The following is a 17,637-nucleotide window of genomic DNA, read 5'->3' on the forward strand; positions in this document are numbered from 1 at the left end:
CATCATTTGAGAAAAGTATGAAGAACAATAATTACGATAACATTTATCAATGAAAGAAAATAAAAAAAGCTTCCTTAAAAAATAAAATAAAATAGGACACCGAAAAGCTGTAAAAAACTTGGTTTGCGTAATGTACAGCCCTATCAACCTCTACAGCAACCATTTCATACAGGCTCTCAGAAAAATCCTATTTAAAAACAAAGTATTCCAAGGAATAGATTTGTCATAAAAAATAATAAATATACATTTCTTCTCCATTCTTTAACAGAATGTAGACTTTCACAAGGGGTGACAAAGTTATTTAAAACAAATATTTGGTAGTTTTGTTGGTACTATAGAGATCAAGGTTGAATAAATAGGTACTATCTTATGATATAGTCGTCTAATAAAACCTTATATCTAAAAGTGACCATTCATTCCACAATAGAAACAAAAAGATTTAAGTGTTCCAAAAAAAAAAAACCTCCCCCCCCCCCCAAAAAAAAAAAAAACTGTATAGAAACTGTATATATATCTTTTGTTTTTGTTTGGCGATTTGTCTCCTACCACTAGTTGGTTCACTTACACAACACAAAAACATAAAAGCGCAACGTATAACTCATCTGAAAGAATAATAATATTGGGCCCTGCCTCATCACTAGCCCAGCATTGCCAGGTCCAAGTGTGGGTAAACACCTTGTCCAAGGAGGTATTAAAGCCCCACTGCACTACTTATAGCTACTTGTGCCCTCTATATAGCAAACAATGCCTAATCGGTGACCATTGGTCCCCCATGGTCCCCTTTTTCTTATCGGTATGTAATTGAGAGCTGATTTGATGAGATAACCACCTGTCAGTGACCTTGCAGGGAGGTCTAATCCTCCTGGCCAAACTAGTTCAGATAAGCTTTAAAAGCAGAAAGCAAATGATTAAACCCATGACCTCTTGCATGAGTGTCAACAATCACAATTGCTCCTACATCATGAACTACCGGTATTCAGGATTTGAAACTCATTTTTCGCAAATTCTCCAACCACCATTTCCTTTAAAATAATCCACACTCATCATGGCATGCAACTTAAATTGAATACATGTAGTTGGTTAGTTTGTTTTGTGTTAGTTTTCCCTGATTGATTGAAAGAAAATGAAAGAATATACCGTGTTTGAAGATACTTGAATACAATTTACATACTTCCAGCAGTGAAGAGGAATGTATGTTTGGACTCGAGCTGAATGAAAGATATTCGTACATGTATCTTGAAATCAAAGCCCTAGTACTAATTATATAGTAGAATCACCTTGATTAAAAACAGAAAAAAACAAAAACCATAATGATTGGACTTCTATAAATGCTCCTAAGCAAGCATTTCCATGTAGACGGCAATTATATAAAAATACTCTACTGGATACACTTACTTTTACTATGTATACAGTAGTTACATATTTTTGGACACATCCGATCGTATCAAGAGTACTGAATTTTAAAGTCCACCATCTCAAGCACATAGGCCTACTCATAATGCAAATGCCACATGGGCAGTTAAGTATTTTTGCATTTATATCATGGTGATATAACTTTGTCACAATTTAATCTGTTTTTATTAAATAGAGCAAAAAATCTTTGATATTTAACGATGTTCCTTATACATTTTTCTTGTAGCACACTTTTTACTGATATACACGCCTTATCAGGTTTATCTGAACATCAAATTGGTCCATAGCTACAAAATAAGGGGAAAAATCGAAAGAAATTGAATCGCAAAACATCCCACCAATGATTTAGGAAAGTTACAAGACTGAAACATACACAAATTTACAGTACTTGCAAGATATAATGGACAAGTTTTAGGGAATTAAGAAAAAAAGGAGCAAAAAAAATAAAACTGAGTTGAAGTGAACTGAAGAGAGTGATAGAGAAAGAGTGAGTGAGCATGAGAAAGAGTGAGACAGAGAGAGAGAGAGAAGGAAAATGTATTAATTATATAATATGTGAAAATACAATTATTACATATGTTACGACATGTCTACTTCATAGCAGTGGAATGCACTCTCTTCATAAAAAATAGTGACATGATATTTGGAATAATCAATATATACATATCACTGACTAATTGGATTATTGCTTTCTTTCATCTCTAGCAGAAAAAAAAAAAAAAAATCTTCAAAAATAAACAGAGAAAGAAGCAATCACATTAAACCTTCACAGGGTTAATCTGGATTGTGATGAGGGGCAAAGGGGTTTAGTAGGTGGGATAAAGTCGATTCATGAGGAAACTCTCCAGTTCTTCTATCGAGCAGCCCTCGGTGCTATTATCTTCTTCTAGCTGGAAGCTGCAATCGCTGGCCTCCACGTTGGTCCCTGGCTCGGCGACGGTGCACGTCTTGTTCACAGCGTGAAAGCCGCACGCCTCAGCCTCCACCTTGTAGGTACCGGGGACAAGAAGTCTCCAGAAGTCGCCATCATCGGCTGTGGGTGGGAGCAAGGAAGGTGCAGAATGCAATGAAAAATAAAGTCAAGTTCAGGAGAGTGTTTCAAAAAGACTAAGATCAACTATAAGTTGAACTGAACTATGGCAGGCCTTTTATGCCACTAGTTGCACTCGCCACTGGTCTCTCAATTATGATATTTAGATAATATTGAGCTACCGGTAATATTAAAATGCTATAGTATAGTAATCATATATGTACCGGTAATTAATTTAGGAAGAGGTATGATGATTATAATTCCAGGGTGGTGTTTCACAAAGACTGAGATCAACTTTAAGTTGGACTTAATAAAATTAACACAGGATTTTCCCTGCTGGATCTGATAATTCTCTTCAACTTTGTCAAAATTCAACCAGTGTCTCTCTGACAGACTGGGGGTATTTCTTGGTGGAATATCAATTTTGGCTGCAAGTGCGAGACTTGTACATCCCTAAATGGTATTTCCACCAAGTTTGGTGTCTGAGAGTTATGGCATATATACTGCACGTGGAAAGTGCTGATTGTGTGGCTTTAAAGGGATCCGGGATCTGGTAACTTTGTCTTAGATCCTTAAAAAGAATCCTTGATTTAGCTCATGCTGCAATCATAATTATAAGCCTTTAGGGCAAACATGAATCCCATGACATTTACAAGCCGATCACATGTCTGATTATCAAGATATTTATGATTGGAAATTAAAATCAAATTTCGCGTTTTCCCAACAGTTTTCATAACACTACAGTCTATTGGGGAAAATGAGTATGGTACAAGCAGTCACTCAAAGATTTTTACTTTTTTGAGGCACTTCATGATCATTTGAAGCGCAATTTTTTTAGGGCTTCAATATTACACAATACCACATACACTGATAACACGTAGGGCCATGCATCTCAGATTTAACACTGTTAAATGATGCCTTTAAGGTATACAGTCACCTGTAGACAAACTTACCTGTTGTGATGTCATGATCTATGTAATGTTCTTCAGATGCTGGCCCAGTTAGTTCCCAAACTTTGATTTTGGCGTCATCAATTCCAACTCCATTCTCATCTGTCACTGTGCCCTTGATACCACTGTGTGCCTTCGGAAACAAAACAAAATAAAACGAAAAGATTATTAAAGGAAAAGAATAGTTGATTACCACTACAAAATCAAAGATTAGCTTTAACTACAGAAATATTGGCTGGTTTTCATAAAGGTGGTCTTTAACCTAGTTTAACTTGATTGACTGTATAATGGAGCAACAAGTCTCAAGCTCTCCATTAAGTAAAAAGCTGTGTGACAAAATCAATAACAAAAAATTAAGTTGTCATGAAATGAAAATGAAATAGAGAAATTGATATAATGTTGACATGATTTTTGTTTGCTCGTTCATTTAAGTACAGGAACTACGCAGTTATTCTATTCAATGGGTAAGGAGAACTTAACAGAACTGAATTAAAAGAACAGAACCTGAACTGACCTTAACTGACCTGAACTGAACTGAACTGAACAGATCTTAAATGAACTTAAATGAACTGCACTGAACTGAATCTCATTTTACCTGTCGGATGTAGTCGAGCAGAGACTGTTTGTTGTCTCCCCAGAACTCTTCATAGTCATTAGGATTAGAGGGGAACTTCTTGCAGCTCAATTCAATGGTGATCTCAAAGCAATTGGTATGGAGGTAGTTGTAGTCCTGCATACCTAAGAATACATAAAGAACCAAAATATGTAGTGATGTGCATTCATGCTCATACAAACTTGTGTGTAGAGTGTTCAAAGGTAAAGTTGATGGTGATAAACTGAACAGATTCTTTATTTGTTTAAACATATTTGTGGCTTACACCCAGTAAATAAAGATTGATTGATCCATTTATAATTAAAAACAAGTCAGAAAAATCTTGGAACCAGTGAGATTTGAACTTGCCATCTACAATGTAATGCTTGCAGGGCAACGACTCTACCACCAGGCCATCACTGGTTCATGGCACAGTGACAATGAACTAGAAACGAATACCCAATTGCGGACCAATGAATATAAAGTCAGAATGAATCAGGAGAGCTTGGGTATATTTGTTACTATTTCATCGTGACTGTGCCATGGACCAGTGATGACCTGGTGATAGAGTCACTGCCCGGCAAACAGGAGATAGCAGGTTCAAATCCTGCTAGTTCCAAGATTTTTGTATGACTTGTTTTCAATTACAGATTGATCAATTGATCTTTATTTACTGGGTGTAAGCCACAAATATGTTAAAAACAAATAACATTTCTCATAGGAAGCATTAATTTATAAAAGATTCTTTATTCTTTATTGGTTAACTGAAGAATACCACATTTAATGCACCAGTCAAAAGTTTAGTGCTAGGTTTGGGGTGAGGGTCAAAGTTTTGGTTAGGATTAAGGTTAGGTACTGAGGTTAGGTTCAGGGTTAGAGTTTAGGGTTAAAGATGAGCTTGAGTTGTGGTGAATATAGAAAATAAATTCTCACAGAATCCGACAAAACTTACACTGAATGGTAAAAAATGTATAGTGGCTGATTAAAGAGCATAGAAAGATAAGGAAATTGGAGTTAGTAGGCCCAACACCATGTGCTTAACACAGGTTACTCACTATGTGCAAATGGGAGTTGTGGCATTTAATCAAAGATGATGCCCAGTAAGTTTTTTGCTTTTGTGCTTAAGTTTTTATTTCACTGATTCAAACAACCAATCTACTGCAGGTTATGTCTGAACACATCTTTACTGATAGGGATTCAAATAAACACAGTTGGACTGTCCTTCAAATACAATTCAAAAGACTGCACTGCTGAGATCTAATAAAACAGAGAGCCTCAACTGACGGAATGTAATGAGATAATGTGAGCCTTGTTAACCCTTGACCCCCCTGTCAATCGGACTCTTCTTCTACTGAATTAATGTTCTGTGCCTACTGAATCTGTTCTACGGATAATCGGATATGTATCTTGAGGTGGTTTACACCATAATACCATAATGTCTGAACAGGACCCGTTTCACAAAGCCTTCTTTCAATGACAAATGACAAAGGTCAGTGACAAATCTGCTGATAACCAATCAGAAGCAAGGATTTCAGTAGCTTATTATACAAAAACTGTCATTTGTCACTGATGACAAGCTTTGTGAAACAACCCCAGATTTTATAAGGATTCAAATTCACAGTTGGATTGTCCTTCAGGTACATTTACAGAAGAATGCATTGCTGAGATCTAATAAAACAGAGAGCCATTCCTGACTGAATGTAATGAGATAATGTGAGCCTTGTTGACCCTTTATCCCCGCCCTGTCAATTGGATTCTTCTTCAATGAGCCTACTGAATTAATGTTCTGTGCCTACTGAATCTGTTCTGCGGATATGTATCTTGAGGTGGTTTACACCACAATACCATAATGTCTGAACAGGTCTTTATAGGGATTCAAATACACACAGTTGGGCTGTCCTTCAGGTACATTTACAGAAGAATGCATTGCTGAGATCTAATAAAACAGAGAGCCATTCCTGACTGAATGTAATGAGATAATGTGAGCCTTGTTAACCCTTTAACCTCCGGGAGGTACTCCCTGTCAATTGGATTCCTCTTCAATGACTTCTTCAATGATCCTACTGAATGAATGTTCTGTGCCTACTGAATAAGGGAGTTTACAGATACAATCTGCGCATGGGCAGATAAAGGTCATTTGTACCAATAAGGTAAAATCCACCAGAGATGTATACTGGATATGTGCTCATGGAAGTTATGTAACATTATTCATATATGCACCAACGGTACAGGTGGAAGAATTCTTTTCAAGAGGGCAAACAAAAGGTATTCATGAAGCACATCTAGGTCTTTGGCTCAAAGTGGAACTTCTCCATGTGTAAAAGATCTGTGGATATTTGGGGTCATTTGTACCATGTGCTATCTGTAAACTCCCTTATCATTGCTCGTTACTCTCCTAAGACTGAACTACACTATAGGATTAACATTCTCACCGAGGTCATCCCAGTACATTGACATTAAAAAGGTTCACTACACCGAAAGCCCATGAGACCAAAAAAACAACACAAGGATAGTAGAAGGCCAGTCTTGTTGGCTGTCATTCTACATGGTGTAGCATCAAAATCCTATAAACAACTTTAAAGGTAAAGACCAGTATTGGAAACGCCCCAATTTCAAAAAATGAAATGGAAGCTCTCATTACCAATCATGTGAAAGAATATGTTTTGACTAATACATGATGATAAAAGATTTGCCGGGAAACCGCCTACTAATTCATATATTTGGTAAATTTGTTTCTCTCATGGTCTGTGAGAGATATAGGGTAGTCCCATATACATCTTACTGTGTATAGTGCTTGTAACTTTACGAAGAATGGGCCAAACTTATTATCATTTTGATGATTCCAGAACCTTGCAGATGCTAGATGCTAGATGATCAACCTTTTCTGATCGATTCCACAACGTTTCTTTCACAATGCAATCGCATGACCATAACTGGTGTTTACCTTTAAAACACATCTTAAAACATTTCCTTTGGAAACGATTTCCAATGTTAACAGATAACATAAGGAAGTACATGTAAGCTGAGCATTTCTCCTTTTTCTCTATACTTCTTCTTTTTTCCCCTTTTCTCTATTACAGTGCAAATGCCAAATGGACATATTTGTGATATGCTCTACATAAGTATGGTATATTATTATTACAATTTACCATTCCAAAAACTCGCAGAATATATTAACCTTTCCCAGTTGCTTTTAGATGGTTTCTCTCACAATGCCATTGCATGACAAATACCCAACTTCATCTTTACAGACCTAAAGAGCAGGGCATGACATATATAGGGACCATTTCTTACCTCCTTTGAGGGGGTACCAATCGGCGCCATTTGTGATGCCTTTCTTGAAGGCATCCTCACCCCCAATGTCACACTGTTCGCGGTTCGGGTCGGACATCACCGGGTGTGGCGTTGCGTAGGCAAGAGATACCTGTCGGAAGACTTGGTCGTCGGGCGAGGCCTCGTAGTTGGCTTTGCCGTCGTGGCTGGAGTCGTAGGGGTAGTTGGCAACGATATCGCCACCGTGTAGGTTAGCGGACAGAATGAAGGGGTACTCCTGTAGCCACGACATGATGGCCCGGGTTTCCGGCTCCAACTGACGAGATGAGAAAAGAGAAGAACATAAAGCATGGAAATGGCTTATTCTTCAACCCTAGTACATGTATTGAAAGCATAATGATGATTATGATGATGATAGTGATAACAATAATCATCATTATTTATAACAACAACAGTATTAATACTAACAATAATGATGATAATAATAATAAGTAGAAGAAGAAAGAGGAGAAGAAAAAGAAAAAGAAGAAGAAGAAGAGTATTTATGTAAGAACATAATTTTTATCTTTAATAATCTATCTTGGCATATCTTGATGTTCCCCAATGAATTACAAATAATTAAAAAAATTATTTAAATAAACAGAAATATAATGAAATCATCAAATAATTACAAATCTGTAAAATTTGGATTTATATTTTTCATACCTGTCTTTATCTATCTTGACATATCTTGATGCTCCCCAATGAATTACAAATAATTAAATGAGTAATTAAATAAACTAAAATATAATGAAATAATTAAAAAATCTGTAAAACTTGGATTTCTATTGTTCATACCTGTCTTGGGTCTACGTGACTGGTGATGTGGTTGTTGAGGCCATGTCTCCTTGGGAACCGGTCAGCTCTCCGACCGAAGATGATGCGATCCAGATCGGGAAAGTTTCGGTTCAGATCTACTTCGTGCGCATTGGCTCTGCCCGTGGACCAGGCGTTTTCTCCTCTTTCCTCCAACTAATTTCAGAAGGAGAAACAGAGATATGGATTAGTCAAGGGCTGAGATAAATTGTACAAGTCATAAAAGTTGTGAAATTTTCAATTTATCAATCACTTCATGTATGGCTTAACACTACCTGCAAATTTCAGCAATTTTTCTTTTTCATTTATGCAGTTTTCAATATATATTATTGTTTTTTTGTGGACATGACTCCAGATGTGGTGGCCCTTACGAATATCATCATTAAACATTGAATTTTCATTATTTGTGCATGTTACTTTTGTGATGTTGACTGCTACAATGACAATTTTTCAAATATCTACATGTAAATCCTTACCGACTCTCTCTCTTTATCTCCATCTTCGCTTCCTTCTTTCCCTCCCTCCCTCCCTCCCTCAGAGGCTCTCCCCTTTTCTCTCTCTAACTCTTATTTTTAAAAAAAAATTAAAAATAGTTTTATGCATCTCTCTTCTCTTTTTTTACAATACAATACAATACACTACCGGTATTTCATTATTTGTGTCTTGTCATACAGCTAATACAGAGTGCTTATAAAGATGAAAATTAGGAGATCCTCCAGAGTCTGGCAGCAGCAGCAGCAGCTATAAACAGCACCTGAACCTATGCTCTCTGTTCTTCTGCATACATCTACTTCCATATAACTTACAAATCAATTGGGGTGGTGTAAAAAGTCTAAAAACATACATGTACTGGAAAATGCAGTAACTAGGGAGTCTATGGTGCATGTAAAGATCAATTTTTTCTTCAGAGAAAAAAATCAGATCATAGAGTAAGTACAGAGTTAACAAGAACAAGTGTTTGAAACAGAGAGATATGTCACAAAGTTACCACTTTGTGTTTGATCGATGACAACTTTAGAAAGTGGCAGCTTACTTTTTTTATTGGATTTTCCTCAAACTTTCAATGTACCCCTTCTCTCGATTATCTTCATTTTATTTCCAGGGTAGACCTACCCTTTAAATCCAAAAGATGCACAAGGAATAATTGTTTTCCTTTTATATTCATCATTGGTCTGAATGTTGACAACAGGTCAATCAACTTTTAATAATACCTGGGGAGTGTTCACAAGGACTAAGATCAACTTTAAGTTCGACTTAACTATGGCAGGCCGTTCATGCCACTGTTTGCTCTAACCATTTACTGGCATTGATCTCTCAAGGGACGTACAAATCATGGTCACAAATCTACAGAATTTACATTTTTTGATAAATCATTATTGAAGGAAAAAATATTATCTAAAGATCATAATGGTGAGAGCAGACAGTGGCATGAACCGCCTACCAACCATATTGAAGTCAAACTTAAAGTTGATCTTAGTCTTTGTGAAACACTCCCCTGCACTAGGCGGCAATATCAATGCTACAAATGATTGACACGATCTTAATCATGCCCACATCTGCACTCATCCATTAAAAATCAGTCTGTTCTTAAACATGCTTTAGGACATCCGTCATCTTTCCATACCCCAAACCGATTTCCGATTCAAACAATATAAATGGAACACTTCCTAAATTTGCTTTCCTCTCTCTTTTATGTTTTTTTCTCCACCGGTAATTATAGTTGATTGTTGTTTTGATGAAAAAAATGGATTGGAACAATCAAATACATTAATACAAAAAATAAAAAATGTACACCTGTAGGCATTAGGCTATCTTGAACAGATGCTTTCCTATTTGAAATCAATCACAAGTTAGCTTTCGGTCTGACTTGACATTATGAGTTGACATGTACAGGAAAGAAAACAGGTGCTTGGATAGGTATGATGCATGTATGTTTAGCCCCTTCAAGGTAACGACCGACTTCTTATATTTGTTTGATGTATTATATCATTTCAAAAGTTATAAACTATAGCACTTCAGAGATTTCTACAGGTCTAACAGACTATTTTTGTAATGTAATCAAATTTAAGGCATAAATCTTTGTTAAAGTGACTCAGTCACATTGCCTCAGATTTTGAAACAAAATCCTGGATTCAGCTCATGCTGCAATCATAGTTTTAAAGTTTAAACCTTTAGGTCAGTCAGGAATTCCATGACTTTTACAAGCGGATTGCCTGTCTGATTATCAAGATATTTATAAATGGAAATCAAAATTTAGTTTTTCGTTTTCCTAACAGTTTTTTATAACACTACAGTCTATTGGGGAAAATGAGTATGGTAAAACCGGTCACTCAAAGATTTTACTCTTTTGAGGCACTTCATGATCATTTTGAAGTGCAATATTTGTAGGGCTTCAATATTACACCATATCAAAGACATTGATAACACCTAGGGCCATGCATCTCAGATTTAACATTGTTAAACAATGCCATGATACAAATTATTTTTAATTCACCTGTACAAAAATTACATTTCCCCCCCCCCCCCTTCCTTTTGAAATGGATTCTGATCATTCTACATATATAATTATACTCATAAAAATGATAAAGTACCTGTTCAAGGGCGGCAGCGTAGCCATCAGGATTCATGGTTGGCATGATGTGGATTCGGGTGTTGTCTACAAGCCACTTGATGTCAGGATCCGTCTCATAGTTCTTACACAGGTACGGGATCAACAGAAGAAGCATCTCACGACCTACGACCTCGTTGCCGTGCATGTTGCCGATGTACTTGAATTCAGGTTCACCTGTTACGAAGAAAAAATGTGAAATAGATGTTCCTCTGAATTAATATGAAGATATATATATTTTCATTGTGTTAACAAGATGAGCGGCAAATACTTTAAAGGTACTATGTCCCATTTCCAGGCCAAAAAATTAAAAAGTTGAATTCATTCGGCATTTGAAAGACAATACTAATTTCGAACCTCCCTCAAAAATGAAAGGGCTTGAAACTGGTTTTTAGTGGGAAAATATTGACCATTAGTTGTCGAAACAACTTAAGTGTTTGCAAAGACCTTAGTAATAGTCTGATTTTCAGACCCTTTTACCAAATGATTGTACGGTTTGTGCTGCAAAAGATTCAATCTTTTAATTTTGGCCATTGCACGAAGTGGGTTAGTGATGTAGACAAATGCTCATGTACTTGTTACAGCCCATTTTTATGTACCGGTATGTCATTACCAAAGAAAAACAGATGTCAGTCAGTCACTCAATAGTGTCTGACAGCGAAGTCTAGAAGGTAAATGGGTTTCCTTGCATTTGAATAATACTAGGACACTGCTGATGTTTAAATTTCACAGATAGGACAAACATGATATTAATTCCTGCAAAGTTCTACAGAATTTGTTGGCTGCAAAAGGGACATAGTATCTTTAAAGTGGGATCGAACCTTGATAGCAAATTACTTTAGAAGAAAGCTGACAAATCGAGAAGCAGACTGGTGAAAGTTTGAATGAAATCAGACAAAAATTTAGAAAGTTATAGTTTTCTGTAAGTTATAATCAATACAGGTATGGGCTGAATGCCTAATGTCTCTGTGATGTAGTGGCGGACAAATTTCCCATTTGTTCCAACACACAAAATTACTAAAATTTAATTTTCTTTTTTTCTTCAAAAATGTATGACTCAGGGTCTTTTCTTTTTAGAGAACCTATAATAATATGCTATCCAGAATATATTTTGAGTAGTGCCCCAATAGGAGAGTTATCTGCGACTACGTCACAAATCCACTGACCAAAATGACGATTTGAAATTCGCAGAGACGTAATGATCTCATATTTCATACATACAGTACCTGTACAAAACTCTCTTATTAATGGTCCTTTTTTTTGTTTTCACTTCTCTGTTTGTCTTATTTTTCTGTTTCATTCAAATGAACTTATTACAAGGGTTGGATTGTTTTGTTGACATATATATATGAGGGATAAACTGGTTAGTGAAATGATAACTATTTCATGAGTCAATGAATGGCAAATGTGAGTTGTTCTTCTGGCGGCACGTTCACTTGGGTTGCGTTTATCAACCAGATTTTTGGCTAGAATGAGGTTTCTCAAACGTCTTTCAGGCAAATTTAGAAGGTGATAAACACAAAGCCTTTTTCAAACGTCTTTAGATATGGGCATATCTAAAGACGCAAAAAGGTGCGTTTTGAATGTGACATACAGCCAGAATCACGTTTCTGAGAGATCGATAAACGCAAAGCTGTTTTGAACCTCACATACAAATAGGACCACCCAGGTGTTGTGTACAAGCATGTGTGTGAAGTTGACTTCCGAGAAACTGTCTGCTTCCCGGGTCAAAACAGCTGGGCAGACACAAGGCTTTTATTTTGAATCGTGAAGGGACGATAAACGCGACATCCCGCAAATCACGATCGTATAGTGGGGTTTGATAGTGGGGTACGATATGTACATATCTAGTGGCAAGCCCTGATAAACGCGCCCTTGGTCAGCTCTCTGTGCTGGTCTACAAACTGGCTCAGGTGACCCCGGTTCGAAAGTGAGTCACTTTCTTTTGGATGGTTAAGTTAAAGGTCTGTCCCTATACGTAAACAAGCATATCTGGGGGGGGGGGGGGGTGTTTCATCAAGCTGTGCGTAAAGTTACAAATGACTTTACCAATGATTTGAATATGAAGAGCCAAATGGGATGCCCAAATTTTTCCTGACATTTTAACAAAGTGTGAATGTACATGTATTTCCCATAATCTTAATCAAATGGTAGTCAAAAATACACTTTGCATTGAAATGTCTTGTTAATAATAAGGTTTATCAACATCTGCATATCGTAAGCTTTATGAATCACCCCCCTGATTGATTTGATATACCGTACACGTCTGTGAAAACCCACTACCACACACATGGGACTGAGAAAAAAAGTACCTGCACATGACAAAGACACCTTTAGAAACTATTTGGTATATGAAAAAGACATGTGCAGCACAATATTCTGATGTAACAGTAATTCTATTTTGCTACAGCTGTCTTTCTCAAAGCAGTTTACAATGCTTTTGGCCTTCAAAATAATTGAAAAAAATTGAATTGAAACAACATCATCAAACATCAAGTAAACAATTTTCTTGCCTGCGCTATGCAACCTATTTTGGGATAATTACCAGTACCGGGTATATTTACAACCCACATGTACTGACAGTTCATACCAAACAGATGGTTGCAATCTGTAACATCAGAACTGGTCAAGCCTAAAAACCTATAAGAGGAACTGACCATTAGATTTGGAAGCAAGCAACCTAAAGAAGGTATTATAAAGTAGATGTCATACATGTACATGTACATACAGTTTTGAACTTTTGGTACAAAACTCAGTACTTTTAGGGAAAATAATAATAATTATTTGGAGCATCTTCAGTGACCAAAAAATGACCCAGTTTAGTGGATGGTCTATGACCCAAAATTATTAAATTAATGAGTTGTCATCTTCGAGCTACAATGTAGCATCAATCCGAAACATCAAAATTTATCACATTTCTTACTTTGTACAAAGGTTTAGCCCAGTTAGAACTTTATTCCTCCAAAGCCAAAATGGCATCTTCTCTACCAAGGCCAAGGGTTACAACATGAAAGTTTATAAATCAAAGTAATTATGTATAATTAAAGGGAGATGGTCGTCAGTTTTCATGTGCAGAGGGTCCTAATTCACTGAAACTAGACCTGGTGGAAATATCATTAAATGCGTGTACAAGTCTCGCACACGGCAAACCCAGACCTGCCAACCTCTGGAGTTAAAAAACTGTATTTTTTAAACCCAAAAGTTGTATTTTACTGACAAAAGTTGTATTCTTAAAAATGAACACAGACTGTTACACGGATCAATGCCTCTTACAGTTCCAACATACAGGAAAATTTTTTTTTAAGGATTGTTGGTTGAATATACATGATTTCGTCACAACTGGTGTGTTCGATGAACCCCAAATTGCTGATGTGAGATGCTTGTAGGATACTTTATAGGTCAGAATGGGCATTTTGCCATTGAAAATGGCACACACACAAAAAAAAATAATAATAATAACAATTTAAAAAAATTAAAAAAAAAAAAAAAATAAATAAATTTGAAAATCATATTTTATTGAGGAAAATCGTACTGTCGTATTTGCTTCTAAAAATCGTACTAAATCAGAAATAGCAGGCTATTTTGCAATCTTGAGCTGGTGAAGACAGGCCTATAGAGTCTTCTGGTGAGGGAAATGTAAGATAATGACTTTACCACATAGGTGATCCATGGTGGCAAATGCAAAGCATTACATGTACATAAGGCCTGTTGGTCTTAAAACTAAAGGCTAATCCTGATGAAGGACAACACCTGTAATATTGGGTAGACACCGAATGCTGTCGAATTCCCAATGAGAGCCTACTACTATGCGCCTTTATAAGTTTTCGATTTCTCCTACCGATACCAATAACTGAATCAGCATCATGTCTAGTCCGCAGCCTGGACCGTTTTCGTGTCGCGCGCCCAATCAGCTGAGAAAATAACACACCCTCAACGCTGAATCAGTGACAGTGGTTCTTTCCCCTCATTCTGTTTCGACGGTTGTTTTGGTGGATCGCGCAATGGGTGAGACTGGAGACACCACGCTGTGTGTAGGATGCGTGTGATTGAAGAATACAAATACAAACAAAAAGGACAGAATCTGGAGTGGACTAGGGTCTACATCATGTCTAACTCCAGGAAGCTCCAACACCGGTGTTGGAGCTTCCTGGAGTTACATCATGTCATGAGCACATGGTTGCAGATCTTTGAAAATAGTAGAGGAGGATCAATGAAGAAATAGCAATGAGAAGCAAAGAAATAGTGAGAGAAAATATGGAGAAACATAAGACAAGTATTAAGTGAGAGGAAAGAGAGTGATGAAGAAGTGAGAAGAAAGATATTTATTGAGTAGGAAGAAAGATGAAGAAGAAGATATAAGAATTGAGAAGAGGAATGAAGAAGCTGTGAGAATAAAGATGATGAAAAACTATGTACCGGTAGTCATAATACCAATGATGAGCAACAAAAACAACCCAAAATTAGGAAACATCACAAATCCGAGTGCATGACAGCATGACCTTCAAATTTGTCAATAAAACTTCGCGACTTATAATATAGTGTAGCCGTAGGGCCTAGGGCCTAGATCTATATAATTATATAGATCTAAAACAATGAAACTATGATATCATGTTTACCAGAATTATCAGATATTTTGATAACCCATACATCTTTTCTTTAAACAAATTTCTAAGTGAGTCAATTCTAGTAATTTCGGGTAATTCTTTTTTTGTGTTACATTTAACATGGACTTGTCCATGCCTATGGAGATGGACTAAAATGGAGATAAACAAAAAAAAATCATTCATTGATGATTGATAATTTTATTTGCATTGCATAATCAACTTACCAACTTCATGTTTACCAGGATTATCAGATATTTCGATAACCCATAAATCCTCTTCTTCAACACTTTCTCCAGCGGAATAAATCCTTGTAATTTCGGGGCATTCTTCGTTTGTGTCTCTCAATATCTGATAAAGAGCCTCCTGATCATGATGTTCCCATTGATAGTCTGATCCGGGGAACTCACTTGTCGCTGTTATCGGCTCTCCCAAAACCGACGAAAAAAATGGCAAGACCGCCAATAAGGCCAATAATAAGGTCATTGTGAAGGACCTGTGAACGTTTAGAAACAACAGTGATGGTGATTGAGAGCGACAATGATTTTAAAAGAATGATTTACACTAACAGCTGCTTCTGAGGAACGAAGGTCGTGTCCCGTGTGTACAAATAAAATGTTATTACTGCGAGAATGCAATTGCGCAGTACGATCGCGATACGAGCGCTAGCTAGGCCGACGGCGCCGCGGTGGAGCAGTGCTGTACGGTGTACCCGAGCTAATGGTACGAAAATGAGATGCTAAATTAATGCTGACGTACCTACTTGCGTCAGAAATGTCGTAGTCTGTTTCAATACATTTATAATATTTATTGATAATACAAATGACACTGTCATTTAATTTCTTGTATTATTACTACTATCATTACTTTGGAAATATATTATGATTTTATTAAAGAATATTTACTGCTTACCTTGGGCTTAAATACATTGGATATCTGTTTTTGGATCATTAATTTTATACATCTAGCCTTTTAAAAGACTAGTTGTTGTAGTCTTTATTCGGAGTCTGTATCTGCAACAATAACAACAACATCCTAAATTTGGAGCCTGAAATTCGATTTGTATTGATCAAGACGGTTTATTGATTAAGAACAAAAAAAAAAAAAAAAAAGCAGCTGTGATGCGCGGCTGACACAAATTAAATTGATAAAGATGAATCAAGATAAATTATCTCCATCATTGCGTCTTGAGAGTCAAGAATAAGTTTATAGGTACGAATAGTGTACGCAGGGGTGGGGGGGGGGGGGGGGAGGGGGATTGGGGTTTAACCTCTCCCCACCCCCCCCCCCTCAATTTTTTTCTGGAAAAAAATTAATGCTCCCTAAACCCTCCCCCACTTAGCGAAATATCTGTGGGCGCGATTTTCAAATTCCAGGGTAACTGAAAAAAAAAAAAAAAATGGGGCTCAGGCTAGCAACCCCCCCCCCCCCCCCCCCCCCCCCCCCACTGAGCGAAATATCGGTCGGTGCGATTTTCGATTTTAAACACCCTCCTTGACAAAATCCTGCGTTGCCACTGAGTGTGTTATAATAATAATAATCTGGATTCATTTTTCTATATAGCGCTATTAGTACCCGGGTCATCGCCATTCACGCACAATGTGCACCCTCTTCACTCACCGGGAAGTATTCCTACCATATGGTCACGGAGAGGGCATATGGCTAACACAAAGGCTTTCACCCTACAAGGTACTCCCACTTAAGTTTTGTCTCCTGGGTATGGAGTGGCAAATGCGACAATTTTTTGAAGTTGCGATCTGAATCAAACACAAATTGTCAAATCTGTGACGTATCTTTCGTCCTCCAGCTCCCCTCACATAAATTATGTCTAGTCAGAATTTTTTTAATTTTCCCTTAAGAAAACTCTCATTGACAATCGTACATACCGCCCTACTGAAATATTTATTATTGCAAATATGTTGGCTATACAACCCTTCCATTCCGTCACCAATATAATGAAGACTGAATGAAAGTTAATGATTTTTTTTTCTTCTGCATGCTTCTATATTAAAACCACCTTAATATCAGGTTGGAACTTCCCTTTTAAATACAAGTGATGTCATAACGAAATGGGGAACCCTCCTTATATTTTCTGTTTAAAAAAAAGAAAACAAAGAACGTAGAGAAACTACCTCTTTCTCTCTCTCCCTCTCTCTCTCTCCATCTCCCTCCCAAAATAACATAACGGAACAAGAACAAGAACAAAAACATTCAATCAAAAAAAAATGACAACAATAAATTATAGCAAATAATTTATAACAAAACTATAAGGGTTAAAAGAAATGTTTTCATAATTTCGTTTGAGGATACCCGCC

The 17,637-nt window shown here is 36.8% G+C and overlaps 1 protein-coding gene across 1 annotated transcript; it reads right to left on the reverse strand.

The window, feature by feature from the left end:
• Nucleotides 1-794: 794 nt before the first annotated feature.
• LOC590436 (carboxypeptidase D) lies at nucleotides 795-16,068 on the reverse strand. The gene is made up of 7 exons (XM_030979402.1): nucleotides 15,550-16,068; nucleotides 10,705-10,898; nucleotides 8,096-8,269; nucleotides 7,280-7,574; nucleotides 3,989-4,131; nucleotides 3,397-3,526; nucleotides 795-2,446 (listed from the first exon to the last, which is right to left on the reverse strand). Exons 1-7 carry the CDS (start codon nucleotides 15,806-15,808, stop codon nucleotides 2,220-2,222), a joined length of 1,422 nt encoding a protein of 473 aa, XP_030835262.1. The 5' UTR covers nucleotides 15,809-16,068; the 3' UTR covers nucleotides 795-2,219.
• Nucleotides 16,069-17,637: the final 1,569 nt, after the last annotated feature.

The sequence above is a fragment of the Strongylocentrotus purpuratus genome, unplaced genomic scaffold (assembly GCF_000002235.5).
Source record: "Strongylocentrotus purpuratus isolate Spur 01 unplaced genomic scaffold, Spur_5.0 spur5_scaffold_10, whole genome shotgun sequence".
NCBI lineage: Eukaryota > Metazoa > Echinodermata > Echinoidea > Camarodonta > Strongylocentrotidae > Strongylocentrotus > Strongylocentrotus purpuratus.

What these genes read in the sequence shown, in the direction of transcription:
- LOC590436 (XM_030979402.1), bottom strand. Translation starts at nt 15,808, where the DNA reads ATGACCTTATTATTGGCCTTATTGGCGGTCTTGCCATTTTTTTCGTCG. An exon ending in TCCTGGTAAACATGAAGTTG is followed by an intron (nt 10,899 to 15,549) that starts GTAAGTTGATTA and finishes TCTTCGTAACAG; the next exon opens with GTGAACCTGAATTCAAGTAC. An exon ending in ACGCTGCCGCCCTTGAACAG is followed by an intron (nt 8,270 to 10,704) that starts GTACTTTATCAT and finishes TTCTGAAATTAG; the next exon opens with TTGGAGGAAAGAGGAGAAAA.